The sequence below is a fragment of the Miniopterus natalensis genome, chromosome X, assembly GCF_054644295.1.
Source record: "Miniopterus natalensis isolate mMinNat1 chromosome X, mMinNat1.hap1, whole genome shotgun sequence".
NCBI classification, from domain to species: domain Eukaryota; kingdom Metazoa; phylum Chordata; class Mammalia; order Chiroptera; family Miniopteridae; genus Miniopterus; species Miniopterus natalensis.
Genome location: NC_142103.1, coordinates 17,653,794 through 17,679,454, shown reverse-complemented (window position 1 = coordinate 17,679,454; position 25,661 = coordinate 17,653,794). Strand labels below are relative to the sequence as shown.

General features: G+C 40.2%; 2 protein-coding genes and 1 non-coding gene across 5 annotated transcripts in view; 1 reads left to right on the top strand and 2 right to left on the bottom strand.

Annotated features, from left to right (window-relative positions):
- Positions 1-19,609, bottom strand: part of KLHL13 (kelch like family member 13) — a 325,110-nt gene extending 305,501 nt beyond the window's left edge. For 2 of the 3 annotated variants that reach the window (XM_087829330.1, XM_087829332.1), the window contains exons 1-2: positions 19,546-19,608; positions 18,152-18,292 (exon numbers count right to left, since the gene is read on the bottom strand). The gene's annotated coding sequence lies outside the window, so the exon portion shown is untranslated. Of the gene's footprint in view, positions 1-18,151; positions 18,293-19,545 lie in introns of all 3 variants that reach the window. The other variant, XM_016202711.2, reaches the window with a different exon arrangement.
- LOC148090424 (U6 spliceosomal RNA) lies at positions 13,993-14,099 on the bottom strand. Its single transcript, XR_015713807.1, has one exon. It is a non-coding gene; the product is annotated as a U6 spliceosomal RNA (small nuclear RNA).
- A 440-nt stretch (positions 19,610-20,049) lies between the features above and the next one.
- The window catches only part of WDR44 (WD repeat domain 44), a 76,093-nt gene continuing 70,481 nt past the window's right edge, over positions 20,050-25,661 (top strand). Inside the window, exon 1 of the mRNA XM_016202707.2 lies at positions 20,050-20,426. Within this exon, the coding sequence (XP_016058193.1) occupies positions 20,350-20,426 (77 nt within the window). The 5' untranslated portion in view covers positions 20,050-20,349. The remainder of the gene's footprint in view (positions 20,427-25,661) is intronic.

Here is a 25,661-nt window from a genome sequence, read left to right as displayed (position 1 = left end):
TAACCACTGAGCCGAACCGGCCAGGGCAACAATGTATAGCCTTTATTCAATTTTGCAATCCTAGTATCTGTGGAGAAAAAAACTGAATGAATGAGTCAATAAACCCTACCAGTAATATAAAAATATAAGTTTCCATTAACACTTTTGTCATGGCATAACTATATATCATTCTCTTTTATAAAAACATGATGTAGCATTACCTTGTAAAAGAATAAGACTTGTCTTGCTGATTTAGACTAAATATTGTCACCAATAGTATAAAAAACATGATTGTCCTCACTGAAAATTACCACAATCTGCTCGAAGATGTACTTCCTGTAGTAATTTTTATTAAACCATTATAGGTGAGTTAATAAATCTCTTCAGATGCTATTTATAATTTTAGCTAGTCCTATTTTGTGGGGAATTTACTATTGGAATGCAGTAACATTTCTGAGCCTGGCAGTAGACACAAAGTTCAATGAGCCACCTAAAATTTTCTTTTTTAGATAGAACTCGATCCTGGGACCAAGGACAATTTATCCCTAGAGCAGCTTCCCTAGATGCCTTCATTACACCATCACATTCTTATCAACAGCTGCTTAGCTAAAAAGTCCTGAGGACAGCTCAGCCAGCCCAGACCAAAAAACTTGAAGATATTTCTGGGATTAGAAGAGAGATAGTTGAGAGAACCTGAAAATAGAGGACATATGTTGTTGTCATTCTGCAGTAAAGAAGACACTTGTTGGCCTGAAAATTTGGGCCTTTATCCTAGTCAGGATAGTTTGGAGGTCTCCGAGGGCCATAGAGAAATGTGAAGGCCTAACCTGGGTGGAGTCTGGGACTTGCATTCTCCTAACCTGCACCCTGCTTTGTCAAGGGTGTACTTTTAAAGGGCCCTCTCAGCTCCTTTCACTTTATTTACCTGGATGCACATAGGGCATTTAAGGACCAGGACCATTACTGCCTTCTAAAGGAACAGAAACTGAATATATGATAAACTATGGACTGGCAGTAAGAAAGTGCCTTGGTGCAAGTATAATCAGACCAAGAAAGCCAGGGTTCAAACGTAGTTGGAATATATATCAACAATATCTTATGTAGGAGCATAGTCTAAAGCTATGACAGCCAGGAGGCTAGCTGTTGCCTCAGCCCTGGTCTAAGGAGGACTGCTGGAGATAAGAGTCCTCACTGACAACTAGAACTAAAAAGAGGAAGTTCTAACATTCTTCCTCTTTTCAGGACTTAAAGGGTGAGCATCTTATTCTTTAACTTAAAGCTCTGTTGGGATTGTAGATGGGATGAAAAGGACCTGGACACCCCATAGCTGGGCTTCTCATTTTTTCTCTACTGACCAGCCCTCCCTGGCCTATTCCAGGCATAAGTAAACTTAAAAAACTGAGAGGGAAATGTGGGAAACAATTATTTACATTTATAGTGACGGCAAAGTATTGTTCAACTTTGTACATATTAAAATACTAAACTAGGTCCTTCACTGGAAGGACTAACTATATTCACTGCTAACACACCCTATAATACAGAGGAGCAACAACAGTCACTAGACTCTGACCTTGAAGTCTAGTTTTTCTAATTAATTTTCCCTACTTCCACCTTCCAGCCCTAGATTACAATATAAGCTTTAACTTCCCTTCTGGTCTTTCAGGGGGCAAAGTCCTTTGTTATCTGGCCTTCAACAAACATGGTTTTTGGCTGCAGATTGAAACAGCACTAACTTCCTGACCATCTCTCATCACCCATTTGGCTAGCTTCCCTCTGGCTGCTCCCAGGATGTCCTGTTGCTATCTCCTCCTCCCTGCTTGTGACAGAGGCCCTGCTCCCACATTGTTCCTGGTCCCTTCCCCCAGGATTATAGCATCCTGAATGGTCTGCAGTTTCTCTCTATTGCCTCTTTCCAGACTCTCCCTGGCTGCTGTAATTTCCAGTTTTTTTTATCATATTCAGGAGGTCCTCGAATCACATCATTTAGTTCAACGTCATTTCGTTATAACATTGATGAGATGCCTTAACAACTTCTAACTCTTGTTTATATCAATTAGCCTGTGGTAAAACTGGTTTCATTAAAAGTGGTTTCACTTAAAGTCACAGAAGTTGTCAATGACCTTAAGTGAGGTCTTCCTGTACCCAGCTCTGTTAAGCTTCTTTCTATCCCTGACTCTGGTCATCCCATATGTTTTCTGCCCCCTTCCCTTCCCTCCCCTCCCCCCTCCCCTCCCCCCTCCCCTCCCCCTCCCCTCCCCTCTCCCCTCCCCTCCCCCCTCCCCTCCCCTTCCCTTCCCTCCTTTCTCTCTTTTTATACTATATTTTTATTGATTTGAGAGAGAGAAGGAGGGGGAGAGGGAGAGGGAGAAGGAGAGAGAGAGAGGGAGGGAGGGAGAGAGAGAGAGAGAGAGAGAGAGAGAGAGATGCTCCCATATGCACCCGAACAAGGATGGAACCCACAACCTGGTCCTGTGCCCTGAACAGGAATTAAACCGGCAATCTTTTGGTGCAGGGGGGTGATGCTCAACCACCTGAGCCACACTGGCTAGGGCTACCTCTCTCTCTTTTAAATGTAGGGCTGCATTTTCTTACCTCCCTCTAATTTAATACACATCTTCAAAAGCACCCACACACACTAATTTGAATCAAGCATTTATAAATATCTAAGATCCTTATATTTTAATAGTCCCACTGTTATATCTCCCCTCCCTAATTTCACAGTCACTTTAGGGGAGGAGGGAATTTTTTTTTTAATACAGATGTTTCTGAGTATTTATGGCTGGAATCAGTCTGATGGCCAAATAGTAATCCTTACTGTATGAACCTAGAATGTAAAGCTCCCTCAAATAAACCTTGTTTGAAGTTATCTAAGGATCACTTGTTATCTATCTAAGGATCACTTGCATCACAGTTACTTGGGGGAAGCTTCTTAAAATGCTGATTTCAGGGCCTCTCCAGAGATCAGAATTCACTAGGTCTAGGGTAAAGTCCCAAAATGTATATTTTAGCAGGCTCCCTAGTTAAGTGTATAGTTTGAAAGACCCCTGCAGTAAGACAAGCTGCTTACACAGCTTTGTGTACTTTAGGTGTCTGTGTCAGGATCTTGACTGTGGTCAGGAGGTAATGCATCCATAACAGTATGTGGAGTTCTTTAACTTATGCCTTTATGTAGACAGCAAAAATATCTGTTGAAAATGAGCCTGGGAAACCTCGGTGAAACAAGAGGGCGGCGTAGGTAACCACTGTACCCGACACCTCCCCCAGCCACATCAAAATTATAACTAAAATACAGAACCACCATCACTCAGAGCCTTCTGAAATCTGGCTGAACAGAGGCCCTACAGCCAGAGAACTGAAGGAGTATTGAGAGCGGTAGGAGGGGTGGAGACGCGGGTGGATCAGGGCTGAATCGCAGAGACGCGGCCTCGGGCCCACACCCGGTGCCGCGGGGTAAACCTAGGAGAGACATTTCCGTGGTGGGGGTTTCCCGGAGGAGTGAGGGGTCCTAGCCCACAACAGGCCCTCAGCCCAGGACTCCAGGGCCGGGAAGAGACGTCCCCACAACTCCGGGCTGTGAAACCAGCGGGGACTGTCTCTGAGGGTTCCAGAGGCTGCGGGAGCCCCAGCAGCTCCTCTTAAAGGGTTCCCACACGGACTCACTCAGACGTGCTCCCTCTGAACCCAGCGCCGGGCAGCAGCTTGAAGGGACCCTGCGACATTTGAGGAGGAACTAACCTGCCTGAAGTCTGGGTGAGAGCTGGAGGGGCAGCTTCCTCCCAGGCAGAAGAGCTGGTAGAGGCCATTGCTCCTTTGGCGAGTCCTCCCGCACACAGCCGGCAGGCAGGCACCGTATTTGAATCGCCAGCACCTGACTCACACCTTTGGCCCCACCCCCCGGTGATTTCCAGAGACCCTGACCCTCCCTGCCTGCAAGCTCATCCAGGCCATTTCCAGTGGCTTTTCTATTAAGTAGCCTCTTGAGCCTCATGCTTAGGACTTTCCTAAAATCTCTCAAACAAGAAGCAGCGTGCCCCATAGGGCTTGATAAGTGGCCCCAGGCCTGGCCTCTCCTGGACACCTCCAAGCCCAGCACAAGTAGCAGCCAATTACAGTTTGCTCTGTAGCTCATGCTGGGTGGCCCTGGGCAAGGCACTGGCACAGGCTGACTTTGCACCTCCAGGGAGGCCCCAGAGACAGTGCACCTGCTGGTCAGATGCTACCATGCTGGATTACAACCCTACCATATCCACAAGTGACACACTCAAGGGGTTCACTTGGTGAACACCAAAGCCCCACTGAAGTAAATCCTGCTCCATAGGGGTGTCTCCAGCACAGCAGCTCTTTGGCTGTAGTTGCAGCTGGTCCCCACAGCTGATTGGCCGGGGGGTCAATTCCTCCCAGTGATGCCAACAGCAACCAAGGCTCAATTACAGCAGGACAGTGCACACAGCCCACACAGGGGAGCACCTAGAGGCCCAGCTCAGGTGACTGGGGAGGCGGAGCCACTCGACCCTACAGGACACCTACTACACAAAGCCACTCTACAAATTCCAGGAGACACAGCAGCTCTACCTAATACATAGAAATAAACGCCTGGAAGCAGCCAAAATGTGGAGGCAAAGAAACATGTCACAAAGGAAAGAACAGAAGAACTCTCTAGAAGAGGAACTAAATGAAATACATCCAAGCAAGCTAACAGATACAGAGTTCAGAATAATGGTTATAAGGATGTTTAAGCAGACTGTTAGGGAAATAACTGAGAAAATCAATAACATAATAAAGTACCAATTTGAAATGAAGGCTACACGAACTGAAATGAAGACTAATTTACAGGGAATCAACAGTAGAGTAGAGGATGCTGAGAATCAAATCAGCCGTTTGAAACATGAGGAAACAAAAAACACCCAACCAGAAGAGCAAAAAGAAAAAGAATCCAGAAATATGAAGATAGTATAAGGAGCCTCTGGGACAACTTCAAGAGGCCCAACATTTGTATTATTGGGGTACCAGAAGGGGAACAAAGAGACCAAGAAATTGAAACCCTATGTGAAAAATTGACAGAAAACTTCCCCTACCTGGGGAAAGAAATAGACTTACAAGTCCAGGAAGCACAGAGGGTCCCAAACAAGAGGAACCCAAAGAGGCCCACAGCAAGACACATCATAATTAAAATGCCAAAGGTTAAAGACAAAGAGACAATCTTAAAAGCAGCAAGAGAAAAGCACTTAGTTACCTACAAAGGAGCACCCATACGACTGTCAGCTGATTTCTCAACAGAAACCTTGAAGGCCAGAAGGGAGTGGCAAGAAATATTCAAAGTGATGAAAAACATGGAACTACAATCAAGATTGCTCTACCCAGCAAAGCTATCATTTAGAATTGAAGGTCAGATAAAGAGCTTCACAGATAAGAAAAAGCTTAAGGAATTCATCACCACCAGACTAGCACTACAGGAAATGTTGAAGAGTCTTCTTTAAGAAGAAGCTAATGAAAAGAATATGACGAACTAAATAGATCCAGAGACACTGACACATGCAACAGACAATCATATTTCAGAGGGAAGAGGGAAGGGGGGTGGAGGATGGGAAGAGATTAACCAAAAAAATTATATGCATATATGCATAACCCATGGACAGAGTCAATAATGGAGTGAAGGCCTGGGGAGGGGGTGGGAGCGAAGTGGAGGGGGTCAGTTGGGGGGGGGGGAAATGGGACACCTGTAATACTCTTAACAATAAAGATAAATAAATTATTTTTTTAAAAGAAGAAAATGAGCCTGAACTCTAATAATAATATACCTTCTCTCTCCACCCACCTCACTCTCTCTCCTTCACATACACACAGAGTATTTACTTACTGAATATATTTAGATAAAACAAACTACAGTATAAGCATCTACAGTGAATTTTAATATCAATCTTCATATCCTCCTTTCTAAGGAACTAGACCTGTCTACGTTTTCCTTCATTGTCTGTCTCCCAAGTTGTTATTATCCCATGCTGACTAACCTGGGAGATCCAATTCTTGCTTTAGAGTGTTCATTAGGAACTCGACGCACTTGCTCTAAGTGTCAATAATTAATTGATTTCTATATTAAGCTGTATTTCCTTCCAATATGTTCTGCAAACAGCTGACTACCTACTGTACTGGTTAATTAGAAATGGCAATATTGTCAGTAATGTCTAATCTGATAGTTCCAAAAGAGGGGCTGATGGGGAGAGAAGTAGATATATGAAAATTAACTTGGGAGCTTTTTCAAGTGATATATGCCCATGATATCTGAGATTTTTGGCAAGACCCAAGTTTGTGGATGGGATGGGGAATTCAGGATGAGAACTACTGGTCTAACCAGCATTCCACATCTTTGTTCTCTGGAAGTTTGGATTCTCTTATTTTTTAAATCAGCATTGTTTAAGGTGAGACAATGGGAGGTGCATTTTAAATACATTTTGTTGGGAAAAGCCACTCATGGTTTTGAGTCTAAGCTGAAAACAAATTCTCCTATTTCTCTCACTACACACAGGTCCATAATACAACTCTTTCTCTCGAATGTTGTAAACATCCTCCATCCCAATCCTTACTACTGAAGCATCAACTCAGAGTATTAGTTAATCACCTCTTGCCTTCTAACCTTTGATCTACAGAATGGCTTTTAGATTTACAATAGGCATCCTCTGAGAGTGACAGTGTCCAGAGTCTTTCCCAGGACTGGTATGAAATATGGCTTGAATTTCAAGTTTCCCACAGATGGTGTATGACCAGGGGAAATGGGTTTCTGTTACTAGCCTCATTGATTCTCATTCCTCAGCCAAAATCATGGACATTGAATAGCTGTCCACTAACCAATGTATACCCCAAGGAGGAAGACTCAGGTTCCAGTCAAAGAAAACAATGACTCCTTCTTAAACAAAGGTTATGGCTCCTCAGTAATAAAGTAATTCAGTTTCAAACAGATTGAATCTCTATACCTCCTAGGCAGACTAGATATCCTTGTACACTTCTGGAAAAAATAGATTCTCACTTCTACTCAAACAGTGCTTGATTCACTTCTACACATCTCTAGTGCAGAAAGTACCACCTTCAGGACCTGTTGCTTGTAGATATAGTTATGGCACACTACCTAGTCCAGGACCTCAAACATCCTTATTTTTTCAAAGACACTATAAATCTGATAACAACATATCCACTGCTACAACTATGTAATGGCTTAATCAATATAAACCGAAATGCAGAGCCTCTGTACAGTTTTACTTTTTGCCTGAAAGACTGCTTCCATGACAATTCCACCATAACTTAATCCACCTATCCAAATCCCTATCTTTCTGTAGAGCAGAACGGAGTTGAGGTAATATGGCAGAAGAGATGGCTGAAGAAACAGTTTCAGTATAGCACATCTTAAAATGATAGTTAGATAGATATGATAGATAGAATATATTGTTTTAAATGCAAGGCTGATGGCTGAGATGATGGTAAAATGTCAGCACTAATCCAGAAAGAAAGGGAGCTATGAAACTGGCATTTACCTTGGAATAGCTGCTGGTTTATAGTAACCCTAGAAAGTAGTTTTAATGGACCAATCAGATTCAAGAGACAAAAGAGAAATCCTGGGGCCCAGGCAAGGTTAGAAGTTGGATCAGGTGCACACCATCCCCCTCCTTATCTGCTGAAAGTCAGGCCCCAAAGGGTGATGCTCTTAATAGATAAACAGTGGAGGGGGGACCACCATCCAGATGCAGATGGTAGAGATATGGGTTTGTTGGGTTTGACTCTGGGTAGAACAGGAAAAAAAGGGGGGGGATTTCTTTTAGACATCATAACTCTAAACTTCTGGGGCCAGAATTCATGTTACCTGTATGACCAAAACATCTCATACTATAAATTTAGTTTAACATAGTTCTAGATTGACAATATTCCCAGGTGACTAGAAGGAATAAGTGCAACTCTCCTCTGGAAGAATTCACTTTAAACCCAGGTCTCAAAGAATCTACAAAGAGAAAGTTCCTATGAATGTGTGCTCACAAACAAATCTCATAACACATACAAGGGAAAATATGAAAGACAGGCTAAGACATATGGATGATATAATTAGAAGAACCAAAATGCATCTATTTGGAGTTCTAGAAAGAACTATTAAAGAGAATAAGAGAGAGACAATATCTAATAGATAGTGGTGAACTTTCCAAATTAGTGAAATACACAAATCCTCAGATTCAGGCTCATTTAGTTAGCATCCTCACTCTGTCTGCTAAACTGAGTAGGCTAATGCCAACCTTATTTCCCCATATCAGAATCCTGTACTGACTACAATCAGGGTACTTGGTCATGTTATCCTCAAGAGGAGCAAAAAATGATGAGTGTAGTTGCTTGAATACACCTCAGCATTTGTTTTCAGAATGCTGGAAGTTAAACTGTGTAGTCAACCTAGATCATTCCTTCAGTCTGAAGTTGTATGTAGTAGGTGAGCTCTGTTCATTTTCACTCCTAGCTTAGACATTCTACAACCTCCAAAAGCAAAAACAAAGATAAAAATATGCATTTTGGTGCCATATACTGGTAAAAGCATGCATTTAAGGGCCAGGTTCACCTAAGTTCAAATTCTGACCCTGCTACTGTGCTTCAGCACCTACCTATAAAAAAGTGGGGGAAGGTTTGAGGATTGAATGATTGAGATAACATATAAAATGTCAGCCAACGCTTATACGTGGAATCTAAAGAACTTAATAAACTGATGAACAGAATAGTTTCAATGACATGGAAGCATAGATGAGACTGATGAATGTCTGAGGGATGGAGGAGAGTGGGTGGGTGGAGGGGGAGAGAGTAACCAAAGAATTTATGTGCATATATACACAACCCAAGGACATGGACAATGGTGGGGAGAGGGACTGGGGAGGGGGAAGGAACGGGGTGGAACGGGTCATTGGGGAGAAAAAGGGACATCTGTAATATTTTAAACAATAATAAAATTTTAAAAATAAAAATAAAAAAATAAAACAGAGCATTTACAGATAAAAAAAAAAAAAAAAATGTCAGCCAAATCATTGTATAGAATAAATAATTATCCCCTCTTCATCCCCAATCCCTCTTCTTAGGTCATGACTTTCAGACTTTTGCCCAAGACTGAGGCCAGATCCATAATTAGTTTTTAAACAAGTTTTCTAATCTTGACAACATGGTCATTTTGGTTGTAAAACTTTGTTAGAAAATTTGAAAAACTAAAATTATGTCTACTATTTCTGAACTTCAAGATGTATATGGGCAAACCAGATTTAAGAATTGGATATTGATCAACCAAAACAGCCAGTCAATGTGACTCAGGTAGACAGAGTGACTGAAGTAGGTAAAAAGACCTGGCATGGCAAGCTAGATTTCGAGTCCATAACTTAGCACTAGCCAGGGAATATAGGAAGACTGGTCAAGGCAGGCTGGATAAAGCTGGTTTTCAGAAGTTTAGACTTCAAAAATGAGAAACATGGGCAAAAGTCATAAATTAAAAGCTAGGGATTTAGTTATTCAGAGGCTGGGCAATGACTATTTGGGGTCACATCCCCAAATGATCTGGTCACATGCATCAGGTGTAGAATACTGGAGCTACAAGTCAGAGCTCAAATCAAGAGTTTAGATGACAGGGATGAAAAGCCCAACCCAGAAGAACTAGGCCATATCACTCTTAACCCATTATATAGCACAATGCCTGGAACATAGTGAACACAGTAAGCCCTTAATAAGTATCTGTTGAATGAATGAATGAATGAATGAATGAATGAATGAATGAATGAATGAATGAACAAACGAATGAATGATAAAGTAATCACAGTGAAGCCAGTTAACAGTACTCAAAGGTCAGTTGTAAGATTAACGTTGAAACTAAGCCCTAATTCTAAAGGCAAGCAGGTTCACTCAGTGGTAAAAGATTCTAAAGGCAAGCAGAGACTCAGACAGTTCCCATCGCGTAAGTAGTAGCAGGATTGCTAATGCTCTGGAGGATTATTTCGCAAATGGGGTTGAATTTTGAGTGTAGTGTATATATGAATGTATGTGAAGCGAGATATTTCTTTCATATTTTAAATGCATGTTAGGTTATTTTTTCTGAATTCACTGTTTTTCTCTTCTGTTACATTATACCTTAATATTCACTCCAGTGTTACATTTATTCCCAAGTGTATTCAAGGACTTCAGAAAGCAAACAGCACCTGTTGTATGTACACTTAATTGACTATGACCTACCTAGATCCATGTTCTTAACTGGCAGAGGGAGGATAGGGATATTTACCCCTGTAGTAGTTTTTATTGCTTTATAACAAATTACCACAAAGTTAGTGGCTTTTAAAAATACTGATTTCGAGAGGAGGGAGGCAGAGGGTGAGAGTTCAGAGTTCAGTAGCAGCAGCCCAAGCCCATGATTCCCATATGCCCTGTAGTTTCTTTCACCTATGTGCCCAGCCGGCTGGGGGAAGATGCCAAAATGGCGACCGGCAACTACTTTGGATTCACCCACAGCGGGGCGGCGGCTGCGGCCCAGTATAGGTTAATCAAGATAGTCCTTGGATAAGAAAACAAGACCCAATTATATGCTGTCTACAAGAGACTCACCTCGGAACAAAGGACTCCTCACACAGGATGGAAAAAACACTTCTGGAAGACTTTAAAGGAGAGATCTACAGCAATACAGTTATAGTAGGGGACTTTAACACCCCACTGTCTATACTAGATAGATCTTCCATACAAAAAACCAGCAAGGAAACAGTGACTCTAAATGACACACTAGATCAGATGGATTTAATTGATATTTACAGAACATTTCACCTCCAAAGCTGCAGAATATGTATTCTCCTCAAGTGTACATGGGACATTCGCAAAAGACAGACCACATGTCAGGACACAAAACAAGTCACTTCAAGTTAAAGAAGATTGAAATCATATCAAGCATCTTCTTGGACATTTATACCATGAAATACTATGCAGCTGTAAAAAAGAAGGATCCCTTACTCTTTGAGACAGCATGGTGGAACCTAGAGAGTATTATGATAAGTGAAATAAGCCAGTCAGAGAAAGACAAGTATCACATGATCTGACTCATGTGGAATCTAATGAACAGAATAGATCCAGAGACACAGAAGCAGGGAATAGACTGATGAATGTCAGAGGGAAGGCGGGGGTGGGTGGAAGGCGGGTGGGGGGCGGGTGGGTGCGGAGAGATTTACCTAAGAATTTACATGCATATATGCATGACCCATAGACACAGACAATAGTGTGGTAAAGGCTTGGGGGGGGGGGGGGTGCGGGGTTGAGGGACTCAGTTGGGGGGAAGGGGACATTTGTAATACTTTCAACAATAAAGACAAATTTTTAAAAATAAAATAATAAATAAAATAAAAATAAATAAATAAAAATACTGATTTCTGAATACAGAGCTGGGCTCTGCTCAGGGTCTCACGAGGCTGAAATAAAGGGGCTGGCCAGGCTGCCTTTTCATATGGAACTAAGGGTCCTTTTTCCAGTTTACTCAGATTGTTGGCAGAATTCAGTTCTCTGAAGCCTAGGACTGAGGTTTCTATTTCCTTACTATCAGCAGGGGGCCACTCTCACTTCCTAGAGGCTATATTCCACACCTCAGAGTAGATGTTAGCTTTCTTTCAGGCAGGCCAGAGTACATTTCTCTGACTTCCTCTTCCTCACCAGCCAGAGAAAACTCGGCTTTTAAAGGGCTCATGTGATTAGGTCAGATCCACCAGATAATCTCTATCTTAAAGTCAACTGAGTTGGGACTTTAATTACAACTGCAAAAATCCCTTCCCAGCAGCACCTATATTAGCCGTTGAATTGAATAACTAGGAGAAAGTGAGTACACTAAGAGCTAGAAAATCTTGGGGCCTATCTGAAAATTCTGCCTCCAACAATCCCCAATGTTGAGATGTACCCATTTAAAGAATACCACAAAAAAATGAAAGAAAAAAAGAGAAATAACCAATTGCTTTAGTTTTTTTGTTGTAATATTCAGACACTTTACTCATTAACATAGCTCATTTGCTACATGCTAGGAAAACTAGAGCAAACTCTAGGGAGATAACAGAAAAATAAAATAAAATAGAAGTGTGGCCTTGAGTTTGACGGGAACCAAGTTTTGCCACCCTGAAGCTACCTTTTGGGATATTGATTTTAAGCCTATTATTGAGAAATAAAAGACTCAGAAAGAACCTTTGGCCCTCCTCTCTTTCCTGTCCAAGAGGTTCAGACAAAGAAATCTGCTTCAGGAAGGGAATCTTAGGTTGCTGTTTTAGCCTAATTTGAATTAATTATGATATATAGGAAGGCTTTAGGCAGGGGGCTGTTAGCTAGATACCCCTGATGTCTCATTGTTTCTGAGTTGCCAAACAGGAATTTGCCTGCCATGTTTGTGTAGTTCTTCCTCAACTACCTGTAAATCACCCATTCTCACTTTTGAAATCTCAGACCCCTCCTCTCCACTTTTCTTCTTTGGCAAAAATGTCACATATACCCAATGCTGCCTCACTGCCTTTGGAATTTTCATGTATATGTGAATTCCCATGCACATGTATTAAAATTTTATTTTCTCCTGTTAATCTGTCTCTGTTAATTTGATTATTAGCCCAGCTAGAAGAACTTAGAAGGTGAAAGGAAAAATTCATTTTTTTAGACCCCACAGGCCCAAATACTGATCACTAAATGCCAGCTGTGAAACTTCAGGCAAGTAACCTAACCCTTCTAAACCTCAGTTTCCCTACATATTAAACGGAGATAATAGTATTATTTTCCTCATATAGTGTATGGAGTAAGTGAAATAATATATGCAAATTACTTAATGCATGCCTAGCACAAATTTAATGATAGCAATTATTTTATTATCATTAAATGACATGAGAAATGTGAAACTATCTCAGAAAGTATAGAGTTATTCTAATGTAACATGTCACTAGATCCACATAGAGAACATACTATTAGACAGGTTCCCTATACATAGGTAGACATGTTTATGACACATATATTTAATGTACCACGTTAATTGTGCACTTGAAATTCCCATTTATATATGTCTCTGAACACATTCAGTACAAACACATCAGTGTATATTTCCAAAATTAAAAAATTAAAGAAAACTGATAACTATCTTTAAGTAGATTAATGGTTTTGTATGGACTTAGTAGCCAGAATTATAACCAGTGAACAGAAATTACAGAAATGCAGATTTGGGCTAAATATAATGAAGAAATTTGTTAACATTTATCAAAAAATGGACTGGGTTAATAGTAAGCTCCATGTCTCTGAGTGACCACTTAAGGAAGTCTGTAAAAGAAATTCAGGTATCAGATACGAAGCTGGGACTAGTGACCACTTTTTTTACTATAAAATAGCTTTTCTTTTTCATTTAACTTGTTAAATGGACAGGTACAATAACTTTAGCAAATTTGGTTAACAGAATAAAATAATGTTTCCAAATTGAATACTTTATTGCTGGTCTGAGGCTTGCCTTCTTTTACATTTAGGTAGAATTTACATTGTTTCCACAAACAGCAGATATCAATATTTAAGGGAATTAGTAGTGACCTATTCAATAAAGCAATCATCTTGGTAGCAAACTTTTATTGAAATCTTACATAACTCAGGCTTTATAAAAAGCCAACATAATTGAAAAATGGGTTCTCCCTCTAAAGCCTAAGTATCCAAAGCTTCAAAGAGTTTAAATTTAAAAGTAAGCAAACAGCCCAGCCAGGCATGGCTCAGCGGTTGAGCATCGACCTAGGATCCAGGAGATCGGGGTTTGATTCCCGGTCAGGGCACATGCCCCGGTTGTGGGCTGCAGATCAATGACGCTCTCGTCATTGATGTTTCTATCTCTCTCTTTCCCTCTCCCTTCCTCTCTCTGAAATCAATAAAGATATATTAAAAAAAAAAAAAAAGTATGTGCTTACCATTTAAAAAATAAATAAAAAATAAAAATAAGCAAACAAATAAAACAACAAAGCTTCTGTAGCAGATCTTGCTGAAATACTTGAAAATACGGAATGCTTAAAGAATTTGCATGTCATCCTTGTGCAGGACCCATGCTAATTTTCTCTGTATCATTCCAATTTTAGTGCATTTGCTGCTGAAGTGAGCACAGGACTAGTGACCTTTAAAGTCCCTTCCAATTGTAAGAATCTATGAAATTCTAGTTGTTGCTGTTGAGCGTATGTGTGCACGTGCACAGTGGTCTGATGATTGATATTTCTACATAAATGTTTGCCATTACATTAAGTTTCAGCAATCTCTTCTCCAGTTTTTTACCTGGAGTGATTTTTCTGAAGCATAAAGTTCATATGTCTTAGTTTCTCTCTCTTTAGATCAAGCCATATATACTGCTTATTGTTTTGAAACACAAAATTATGCTTAATCCATATGATTAGAAATGAACCTCTAATATTATACTTTGTTTATAGAAGCTCCATATCAGCCCATCATTTCACAGATGCTTCGGAAATTATCATTACCATTCTCTTTGTGTGATAGGCCTACAGTGCAGAAAATATGACTTTTTACTTTGTAGACTAACTACATTGCAAGATTCGCTTTATGGGTATTTTTTCCAAGTTTAGCTTCTTAGTGGCACTTATTAAACTGCTCCAGAAGATAATCCGTGTTCCAGAAGGTAAGAAGTTAAGCTAAGTTCCAGAAGTTAAGCACTAGGCCCAGGACTCATATTCATGCATTATATTGGTAACCAATCTCAGGTCTTAATTGTATGTAAGTCTACCTTGTATATAATTGGTTAGATATTTCCTTTTAGTGTTTTCTCCTTCTTTGCAAAGTAATACATATTCACTATAGAAAATTCAATCATTATATAAAGGTACAAATAAGGTACAAACCTCTTACTATTATTTTAATCAGCAACTAAAGAGAATCACCATCAATGATTTGTGAACACTCTTCCAGAATTCTCTAGGCTTATATACACATGTAGATATATAGATAAGTAATTTTACATAAGTAGGATTATTCCACATGCAGTATTTTATAACTGTTTTCATTTAACACACCATGAGTTCTTGTCATGTCAGTGAATATAGAGACTGAACCTTTAGTAATTTGTGCTTAGCACATTATTCCTGTCTGCTAGTAACGCTTTCTTGGGAAAAAAAAAATTCACTACATACTCCATGTGGTCCTAGTGAGGAAGACAATCACAGTAGTAGCTCCCTGCATGGTGTGTAGCAGGAAATCAGCTGACCCAGGCCTGACAAATAAGAGTTCCCTATGCTCTTAGCTAGAGGGATTTCCTAAGACCAATCAACATGGATCATCCCTGAGATTTAATATATGAACACAGAGAGAGAATGTCTCACATCCTGTAGGACTGAAATTTATTAAGATATTATAAACTGAAGTTGCTTATAGCCATCTTTGCTGACTACAAGAAAGAAGTTGTCTGGATTAGGAAAATTGAAGCCAAAGTACAGAAAGAAGCAGAGATAAACCAAGATGAGATGAGATGTGGACAAGAAGAGAGAGTATTGGCACTGGCTGATAGCTCAGTTGGTTAGAGTGTCATTCTGATACACTAAGATTGTGGGTTGGATCCCAGGTCAGGGCACATACAAATATCAACCAATGAATGCATAAAGCAGAACAACAAATCAATGTTTCTCTCCCCCCTCCTTCCTCTCTCTCTAAAATAAATCAATAAATTAAAAAACAAAGAGAGAGTATTGATATATCTGTACCCTGGATTCAGCATTGGACTATATAGTCACTACTGCCATAAGGCAATATACGCTTTCTTAAAAATCACTGCACTATGCAATGTTGTTCAATAAAACCCACTGGCTTTATGGGGGAAATTGGGTTAAAAACTTTGTAAGTGACACACACACAAAAAGATACAACCCTAATAAAAATGGTAGCAGAGTCTTACACATGTTAAATGGTTAAGAAATACATAAATACTACAATAAATATAGCACTTTATTTTGAAAAAAAACGTGAAATTTGCTTGTGGAAATGGGTATCAGAGGGGATGCTGTTTGTGAGTTATTGCAAAGTGATGGAAGGAAGGTTATCTGAAATCAGAGGGAAAGTTGTAACACTAGATGTGGATGGGTGTGTCTCAAGACACAATGAACGGAGGTAGCTAGTAGATGTTTGAGGTGTGTGTGTGTGTGTGTGTGTGTGTGTGTGTGTGTGCGTGCTTTGTGTACTCCTAAATGACTTAATTCAGCTGGGTATAGTTTTCTGCTTTCATCTAGTGTTTCTGGCTAACAAAACTTCACATAAGCAAATGCAAAATTACTTCATGCTCAAATTGTTCTCTAATATATTAATCACAAAGGAATAGGCAAATGTTATAGCAGTATGTATTTGATTATGCAAGTGAATAAATTCCCTTTTTATTGCTTAAGATAATTCCAGTTAGCTTTCTTCCAGAGTCCTGAACAGTAATACATGGCTATTTAATATTCCATCACACAACGGGAACACATTTTAAATCTCAGGTTGGCTGTTCTGTGTCCCTTAACACATTTGTAGACTATCTTCTCTAACTTTCAGTTCTTGTGTGCTCAGAAATTGAAATTTCATTTTAATATTAACATAAACAAACTATCATTAGGAAGGTGAGGTGGAGTTGAAAAAGATAAACATTCCAAAGCCAAGTAAAAATGATTTACTATTATAACATGTAACACAACTGACCTTTCAGCCAGATAATTGATGGTTGATGATTATAGAAACTTATCCTGGCCTTGACAAATTTAGGCCAGTTTCAAAATGATTTTTTTCATGGATTACGATACTTCAAAATCCATAAAAACTCTCACAGAGATTTCAATATTAAATCTTTTCATGTCGATATTGTATCTCAAATCACCTAACCCTATACATAAAAAGACTACAGTGTTGAATTACAGTGTTGTCACTGATGTTCTGAGTGATTATCCCTCGGTTGGAGCAAAACTGGCCCCAAAGATACTGGAAGTTTATATTCTCACCAACAGGACAGAGCAAACATCCCACAAAGTTGTTCTAAACTCTAGCTTTTGGAACTCCTAAGTAAAGTTTATGCTATGCTGATAAGGAAGCACAAAAAATTCCTTAAACCCACCTCAGTCTTAGACCTGTGTAGTTTTTAAAGTCATTATGCCCAGCCTGTGTGGCTTAGTGATTGAGCATCAACCCATGAATCAAGAGGTCACCCGTTGGATTCCTGGTCAGGGCACATGCCCGAGTTGCGGGCTCAATCCCCAATGAGAGGCGTGCAGGAGGCAGCCAATCATTGATGTTTCTCTCTCATCGATGTTTCTATCTCTCTATCTCTCTCCCTTCATCTCTCTCTAAAAATCAATAAAAATATATTTAAAAAAAATAAAGCCATTGTGAACAAGCCAAGTGGGAAAAGGCTTTATCCTCACTTTATCTGTAAATATGATTCTGTTTTGGAACTGATTCAAATAATCAGTACTTTCAGTTCTGGGGTACCCTAGAAAATACTATCCTACGGAACAAGGGTTGGCAAAATGTTTCTGTACATTGCTAGAGGGTAATTATTTTAGGCTTTGTGGGGCTCACATAAAGAAATAGGCCTGGCTGTGTTCCAGTAAAACTTTATTTACGAAAACAGACAGCAGGACAGATTTGTCCAGTGTACCATAATTTGCCAATCCCTGCTTTGGACAAATAGTTTTCACTTCCTTTTTTTTATTAATGAAGCCTTGGGGGCAGTATCTGGAGGCTTAGAGATGGCCACACAGACAGGGATCTGAACTATCCCTGCTTCAACTAAAGAAGTTTTTATTTTTATGACATATGAACTTTTGCATGAAATAGGTTTGATTAACGGGTTTCATTTCTAGTAAGGAGAAAAGCTTCAAAACCACTGCCTTGGACGAAACCTAAAACCTGCTACTTTAAAACTCAAGAACAGATTTTTCAGGTAAAACAAACACACCTTTTCACATTTTTAAAAAGGATAATAGTTATATAATGTTATTAACCAATATTACCCCAATAAATTTAGTTTTTAAAAAAGAATGATAAGTGGTATGTATGTTTTAAAATTCACTTTCTCATACCACTCATAAAAGCATTTAATAGACAACTTATTAACTCTAAAAATATTATCAGCTTATCATTCCTATTCTATTTTTACTTTTTCTTAAGTATAAAATGTTTAAGGTACCTTAAAAGGTCCAAGAGAGGTGGTATGGTACAGTGAAAAAAGCACCAAATTAGGACTCCATATTTGTCTTCATTGCTAGACTGTGAGCTCCTGGAGATAGGAACTAAGTTGTCTTCTTCATCGTTGAATTGTTTTCAGCACCTAAAACAGTACATAACAAACTTTAAATTTTAAGGCAAACATAAACTTACTATTAGATAACTAGGAAGAGAATAAATTCAAGTATTTTATTTACTTATATCTCTCCATAATTCATAAGAAAAAATGATCTTTCCTAGTGTGCAACAAAATAAAAAGTTAGTACTTTGTGATACATTTTTATACCTGTGAAATTAACATGTTTAAAACACATAAAAAGTAACAATTACTGGATTGTGACCAAAGTCATATCCTCACAATGGTTTGCAAAGCCCTTGCCTACAATTCGGAAATCCAAAATGCTCTGAAAACCAAAAATTTTTGTTTTGTATTTTTAGTAACTTATTTGATAGTTAAATTGATCTAACCTAAACTTATTTGGCAGTATCTGACCTAAAATGAATGACGCTATTTGCTGGTATTTATTAACTCCTTATGAATAATTATATGGTTTGCTGCAAGAAATATTACTATATTTAAATATGCAGCGTTTTCCCTGAACTCCCTGGGGTGTTACAGTATACAGTACCTGGCACTTGGTTTTACACAAGTCTGCCAGACAAAGTCAGATCTTTTCCTGGTTGCTTTACAAGGAGGAATCTAGAGTCCTATTCCAGCCACTCTGTGGCCATGCTCCTGGTCTCAAGCCAATCTTTTCTGCTGCCATCTCCAGCAATACTTGAGGCTGCGCAAACAGCTCAGAGAGCCTTCCTGCCATGTCAGTGGGGGAAATAAATGTACATCACAATCATATAGAAAGTTAATCTTATCACTTTGATTGTCAACAATCCGTTGTTTAGGAAAGAACATCTTAGTCTTTTATAAAGTACCTATTTTCAACACTGGACATTGGGCAGTTGAGAATGAGAATTTAGTCACTTGCTCTTAGCCTTGCAAGGTTACTTGCCAGTATATAGTATTTACCATTTGACTGACGCACATCTTGGCCAGTATATAAGAATTTCTCTCACAGGTGTGGGCAGCAACGGATATTTGTAGAGAAAAAATAACCGGAGGCCTTAACTGGCTCAGCTCCAGCAATAAATCCATCATTACCCCATGGAACTAGCACACTCCCTACATATCTCTCATGGACCCCACCCTGTGGCCGGCAGGACCAAATATAAGGATCTCAATTAGAGATCTTGTAGTAAATAGGGCGCGCTATTCCGTTAACGCTTGAGGTGGCGGACCTGCCTATGCCCTGGAGTGGGCTATTCCTGGCTTGGATAAATTAAGACTATGTAAATACAAACCACAGTGACAACGTTTCCCGAGAGCATTTTCTCTTAAGAAAAAAAAAAAAAAGCAGACTCAAAATCACCCCTCTGAAAATGCCTCTCTCAGGATCTTCAGAGTTGGTGGGTAAAAGCTTTGCCGGACCCCCATAGACTACAGGGCACGCTCCCTCACCGCCCCAGTACCACACCGCCCCCGCTCAGGTTCTAGACTCCTCCCTAATGGAGCTCAGCCCCACCCTTCTCGGCTACTTCCGGCCCTCACCGAACGCCCTCAACGCGCTTGCGCCGTTTTGATTGGCTTCTTGGGCCGAAGAAATCCGAGAACTGCCTCTCTGGAACCGCCCCCGCCTCCTCTTCGCCCCGCCCACGCTTTACCGGCCCCCGCCCGAAATCTCGCGAGGGTAGGTGCGCGTCCGTGTTTTGCGGACAACTAGCTCTTGCAGCTGCTGTAATTGCTGCTGCGGGAGAAACTGGAGCTGCTGTAGTCTGCGCGCCCGCCCTCCCCCTCTGAGGAGAGCCACCGCCTCTTCTCTCGCTCTCCTCATACACCTATTGCCGGCAGCGGCGGCGGCAACAGTCCCTGGACCAACCCCGTCTCATCTCCACAGACTGCCGCTTTGCCGGTAATTCCAGCAGCCCGGCAACTGACTGCGCCCCCCTGCTTCTAGCCGGCTCCTCACTCCAGATTGTCCGTTCCTCCTCATCCTCGCACAGAACCAACCTCCCCACGGTCTCGCCGGGGTGGAGGACGACGAGGAGGAGACGAGAGTCACCCTCCCAGGCGGCGTCGGCCCCCTCACCCGCGGGTGTGTCCTATAAATGGCGTCGGAAAGCGACACCGAGGAATTCTTTGATGCCCCTGAAGATGTGCACCTAGGGAGCGGCTACCCTGTAGGGTAAGTAGCTGTGGCTCTGAAAAGCCTGGCGTCGTGGTCCCCCGGCGTCCCCTGTGCCTCTCCCTCCACCCCTCACAGGTCCCGCTGTGTCAGCCACCGCTGCTCCTGGGTCTCGGGCACTTTGGTGAGTCCGGGGATGGGGGATCGCCCACCGCGGGCAAACCCCTTCCTTTCCCTGGTGAGAGAGGCTCTCTCGGAGCCCCTGTCTCGTCTCGCCCAGCTTTCTGCGAAGTGGGACAGGTGACATGCCTGAGAGCCGGCGATTTGTGTTTGTGCGGTTCAGAGCTTACCTTTGAAACATCCGTTTTGGCCTTGGAGACCTTAGATTAAAGGAGCGGTGACAGGAGAAATTGCGTTTCCCGTTTTTTTCCTTTCTTTTGCCGCTAATTTACCAATTCGTTTTAGAGGTAGCTGTAACTCCCGATCTGCCGTCCTCTTTTCCTGGCACAGAAAAGGAGCGGCCGAAAGGGTTGGGTGTTTACTGAGGAAAGTCCTTTGGCTGATGTACTCTATCTAGATCAACAGTGTTTTATTAAAATACCACCTCACCGCGAGGCGAAGGAAACCGAAGGTCCTTTACCACTAGGGAGAACGCAGTCTTACAAGGTAGCCGCACAGAAATGTACACAACGGACTACAGAGATACAAACAAGTGCTGAGTAATCTGGTGGTTGGAAGGAGAGCCACAGTTTTGTCCTCTTTACCTAATTCTGCAAGATGTTTTAGTGGTGATTAATATGAGAGATTCTGAGTAGGAAGTACAGTAGTTGGAATGCTTCCCTTGACTAGGACTTCTATTTACCCACTCCCCCACTATTCAAAGTTGGAATCATGTTTATAGCGATTTTGCTGAACTCTTCTACGGACTTATGTGGGACTAGAGGCAGTAACATATTTTTTCATGCTGTAAGAACTTGAGAATTGGTAAAATTTGTATATTAATGTAAGGCATTAATATGGTTCCAGGAGTCAACTGCCATCAATTTTCAAGCTCACACCTTGGAAGAAAGACCTTGTTTGATGCAAATGAAGTTATCCGTACATTCTAGAAGTTGTTCTAAAACCTAATATATAATGTATTACCAAAAAAAATTACAGCAACAAAGTCAAAGAAATGTATGTAGGTAAATTGGTGATGTATGTGTTTCCACCAACCTTCTTAATATCACTGTTATGGGATTGGGGGGTGGCAATGGCCAATCTTGAGTTTGCGCTGAATCTCCTCTGAATTCAGTATCTGAACAAGTTCAGAGCTAGATGGTAAAGGATAGAAAGTACATTTGGGTTTCCAAATACAATGGATCCCCTTGAAATTAAATTTTATTTTTGTGGTTTTCTCCTCGAAGTAATGAACTGTCAGTTCAGGCTAAATGAAAACCTAATTCTTTCATACTTTTGTGTGTGTGTGTGTGTGTGTGTGTGTGTGGAGTGGGGAGGGAAATAACAATCAATGTACAGGATTGTAATCAGTTTAGAACTGTGTGAATAATTTTCTTTTATAATGAATAAAACAAATTTAATTTTGAAGGACAGTCATATCAGCACCTGTGTAAACTGCCAAGTCCAGCACCTGGCACAGAGAAAGAACTCAGATGTTTATTCCCTTCTCCTTCCTTTCTTGGAATTAACAAAATTAACTTCATACAGTGCTTACTTTGGGAGGAAGTATGCAGAACTTAGAGCTATTTAACTTGTCTAAACTGAATGAGTCATTTTGATAGAATTGATAGAGTCATTTCTTCCCTCTTGGGACAATATAGCTTCTCAAGCTGTTTGATCCTTTGATACTAGGTGAAAAGTAGAAATATCTCTCTTGGGACCCAGTGTTCTAATTTTAACTCTAACCTGCCCAAATGTTTAGCCTGTTGAGCCCTATGGATAAAACTACTGTGTCAGTCTAAATTTCACAGCTTCATCCTATAATAGTTAGGGGATTTGGAAGAGAATTAGGCTCACCTGAAAAACTGCATCTGAAAAGAACTTAGCTTTACTGAGAGGACAGAAAAAGGTTGACATAATTAACATATCCTCTATCCTTTGTAACTCGTTTGGTCATTTGCATAAGGTACTGTGGGGAGACTTGGCTGGTTACCAACCAACCTAGAAATGCAGTGAGAAATCTTGATTTGTGGAAACAGATGGTGTCACCAGATACGTGGTCATCAGAATGCCTTCTGTCCTTTAATGTGAACCAGAGTAGCACACCATCAAACTCTAAGAGGTTAACAGACTGAGTTTGGGCACTTTTAAAAATGTTTCTTGCCCCCTGGCTGCTGTGGCTCAGTTGGTTGGAGCTTTGTCCTGTACACTGAAAAGTCATGGGTTCGATTCCCAGTCAGAGCTCATACCCAGGTTGAGTGTTCAATCTTCGTCCAGGTACATATATGGAAGGCAACTAATCAAGGTTTCTCTCTCACATTGATGTTTCTCCGTCTTCCTTCCTCTCTCTCTAAACTCAATAAAAAGTTATCCTTGGGTGAGGAGTAAAAACTTTAAAAAATAAATGTTTCTTGCTTTTTTATGCTCTAGAGTACACAGACCATTTCACCAAACTTGTAGTAAACTGAGTAGGTAGTTGACAGTTATTTCATTTTTGTTAATCAGTGGAATCCAAGTACACAATCCATTTCCTAATACTGATTTTTTTTCTATTTCCCCTCCAATGGTGTCTTCAGCTTTATTCTGCTCTTTGAAAGCAAATTTAATAAGTTAAAAATCAGCCCAGATTTTTATAGGAAGACTTTTGATTCCAGTGCAACCTACTGTTCCGCAGTGACTGATCGTCTCCACTTGACCAGCTATGCAATATATTCCACATTTATAGTGCTTTATTTTGATTGATATTTTGGGTCAGATTTTCTTATCCTTTTTTCCATTTTAATATATGAGGAACCTTAAGCTCAAAGAGGTTAATAAATTGGCCTAGGAGCCAATGCCTGTAAGTGACAGAGCTAGGATTTGAAGCCAATTCTTTAGACTCCTACTCTAGTATTTTTTTTCTAATACATCATGGCAGCCTCACACTGTGTGTGTGCGTAGAGAATATCCTCCTCCAATACTTTAGGACCAACTTACTGAATTGGACTGATGCATCTATTTAAAACCAGCAGCTCAAACTTTTCAGTTCTCTTGACTTGAAGTTCCCACTTTCTCTTTCAAGAACGTGTATTTTGTTTTGTCAGATAGGAATTTTGTAAGATCATAGTGTGCTACAGCTAGAAGGGACATGCTGTTAAACTCCTTCATATAAAATGTTGTGAAAACCAAAGTCCAGAGAGGGAAAGTGACTTGTCCAAGGTGCCACAGCAAATCAATAGCAGAGTTAGGACTAGAATCCAGATCAGTTTCAGTCTAGCATTTTTTTTTCTGCTACCATGCTGTCTTTTGATGAAGCAGGAAGGGGAGGAGGAAGTGTGGTATAGCAGAAAAAAGCCCTGGACTATGAGTCATTTCATTTCCTCATCTTTAAATTGAGGAGATTCTGAGAACCCTTCCAACCCTCAAAGTCTGTCTTATTGAGGTTTAATAGTGTGCCTTTATTGATAAACAGTTGTTCTTAGGAAATCTTTCCATGATTTTTAGTTTTTAGTTGGACAGACTTGATGGGATTGATACATGATGCAAGACCCATCGATTTCAAATTAAAGATTTACTAGGTAGATTCTATATGAGATAAATGTTCCTGCTAATTTGTGGATTATACATATGCATACTAAAGGCTGGCACTGAGAACATTTTATAAAAATAAATGTGACATTTTGAGCATTCTTTATTTATTTTTTTAATTTCATGGAAACAAAAATATTTTTGAGATGCTGGAAAGAATAGAATGGTAACATTTTTAGAGAAGAAAGACTGGGAGATCATTTAGCCCAGCCCTGCCATTTAACTGGAAGAAACCTAGGCTCAGAGAAGGGAAGTAACACATTGCTCATTAGTGGCAGACTGGGAACTAGAACCCCAGTCTCTGGATTGCTCATTTATTCCATGGTGCCTTGTCTGTGGAAGGAGAAAAAGTATTGTTGGGTATCTCTGCTCCAGACAGGGCTCTTGAGATGGTATACTCTCATCTACTGTGATTCTGTTTTTTTGTGCCTTGCTGTGAGAAGACATTGACTGTTCTAAAATCCTAAATTTTGCCCACTGATTTTTTTCTCCAGGTCAGGATGAACAAAGATTTCAGGATAGCTGATCTAGAAACAGTGGTGGTTACTTATTTTATTTATTTTATTTTATTATTTTATTTTATTTTATTTTATTTTTGTTAGGAATCTAGTTAGTGTCAGATGCAGTCTATCTTTGTAGATTGGAGTAATGGTGAAATCTTGATTTTTAAACCATGAGAATGGAGATCAACTCTCCTGAAGAATTCATCTTAAAAAACAAAAAGTTATACAGCTTCCTTTGGTGAAAACTCAGCTTCTCACTTTACTTAGGCATCAGAAACATTTCTCTCTGAATTGAAAATTGATACAAGTTTCAATAAAAAATATTTATCTGATAAGGGTTACTTGTGGAAAGATTCCTAAAAAAAATGGCTGTTTATGGGTTGGTATTTAATCATAGATTATATTTGATTGCTGTTGGCTTTGTGGGTTGATAGGAATATATTTGTAAATGCTGTTTTATCACACCCCTGTAACATCATATTGAAGTGGGGGGGAACAACCTACATATTTTTTAGTAAATTCAAGTTCTAAGTTTAGTGGCCTCCAATTGTCAATTGATGACTTATGGAAGTAGGACAGTGGCCGCAGTATAGAAATTTGGGGGCTCACTTTGAATCTGTATAAACTCCTATAAACTGAAAACTTTATTCTGTTCTTGTGATAATCTACTTCATAAAGTAGGGTAGATAAAATTTGATTTTTTAAATGTTAAAAACCTAGATAGCTTTAGGATGTTGACAGTTCAGCGGTGATCCTACCAAACAGAAGATAATTTCCAATTGTTGATATTTGAGACTTATTTTGTAACATACACATTACACAGCAATCCATGTGTTCTCTTCAGTTCATTGTTTTAACTTTGACAAAGTCAGGTGAGTTTGCCAGGGAAGCCCCTTGATGAGGCTGTTTGTTTCCTCATGCTTGGCCTGCAATTCTAGTTATTACTTCCTGGGGTAGTATGGGTGGAGGAAGGGGGTGGTGGTGAGGGTGGAGGTGATGAATGGAGGTGTGGGTGGTGATGGTAGCCCTACAGACTATTTAGAGAGCAGGTTATAAGGCTGCTCCC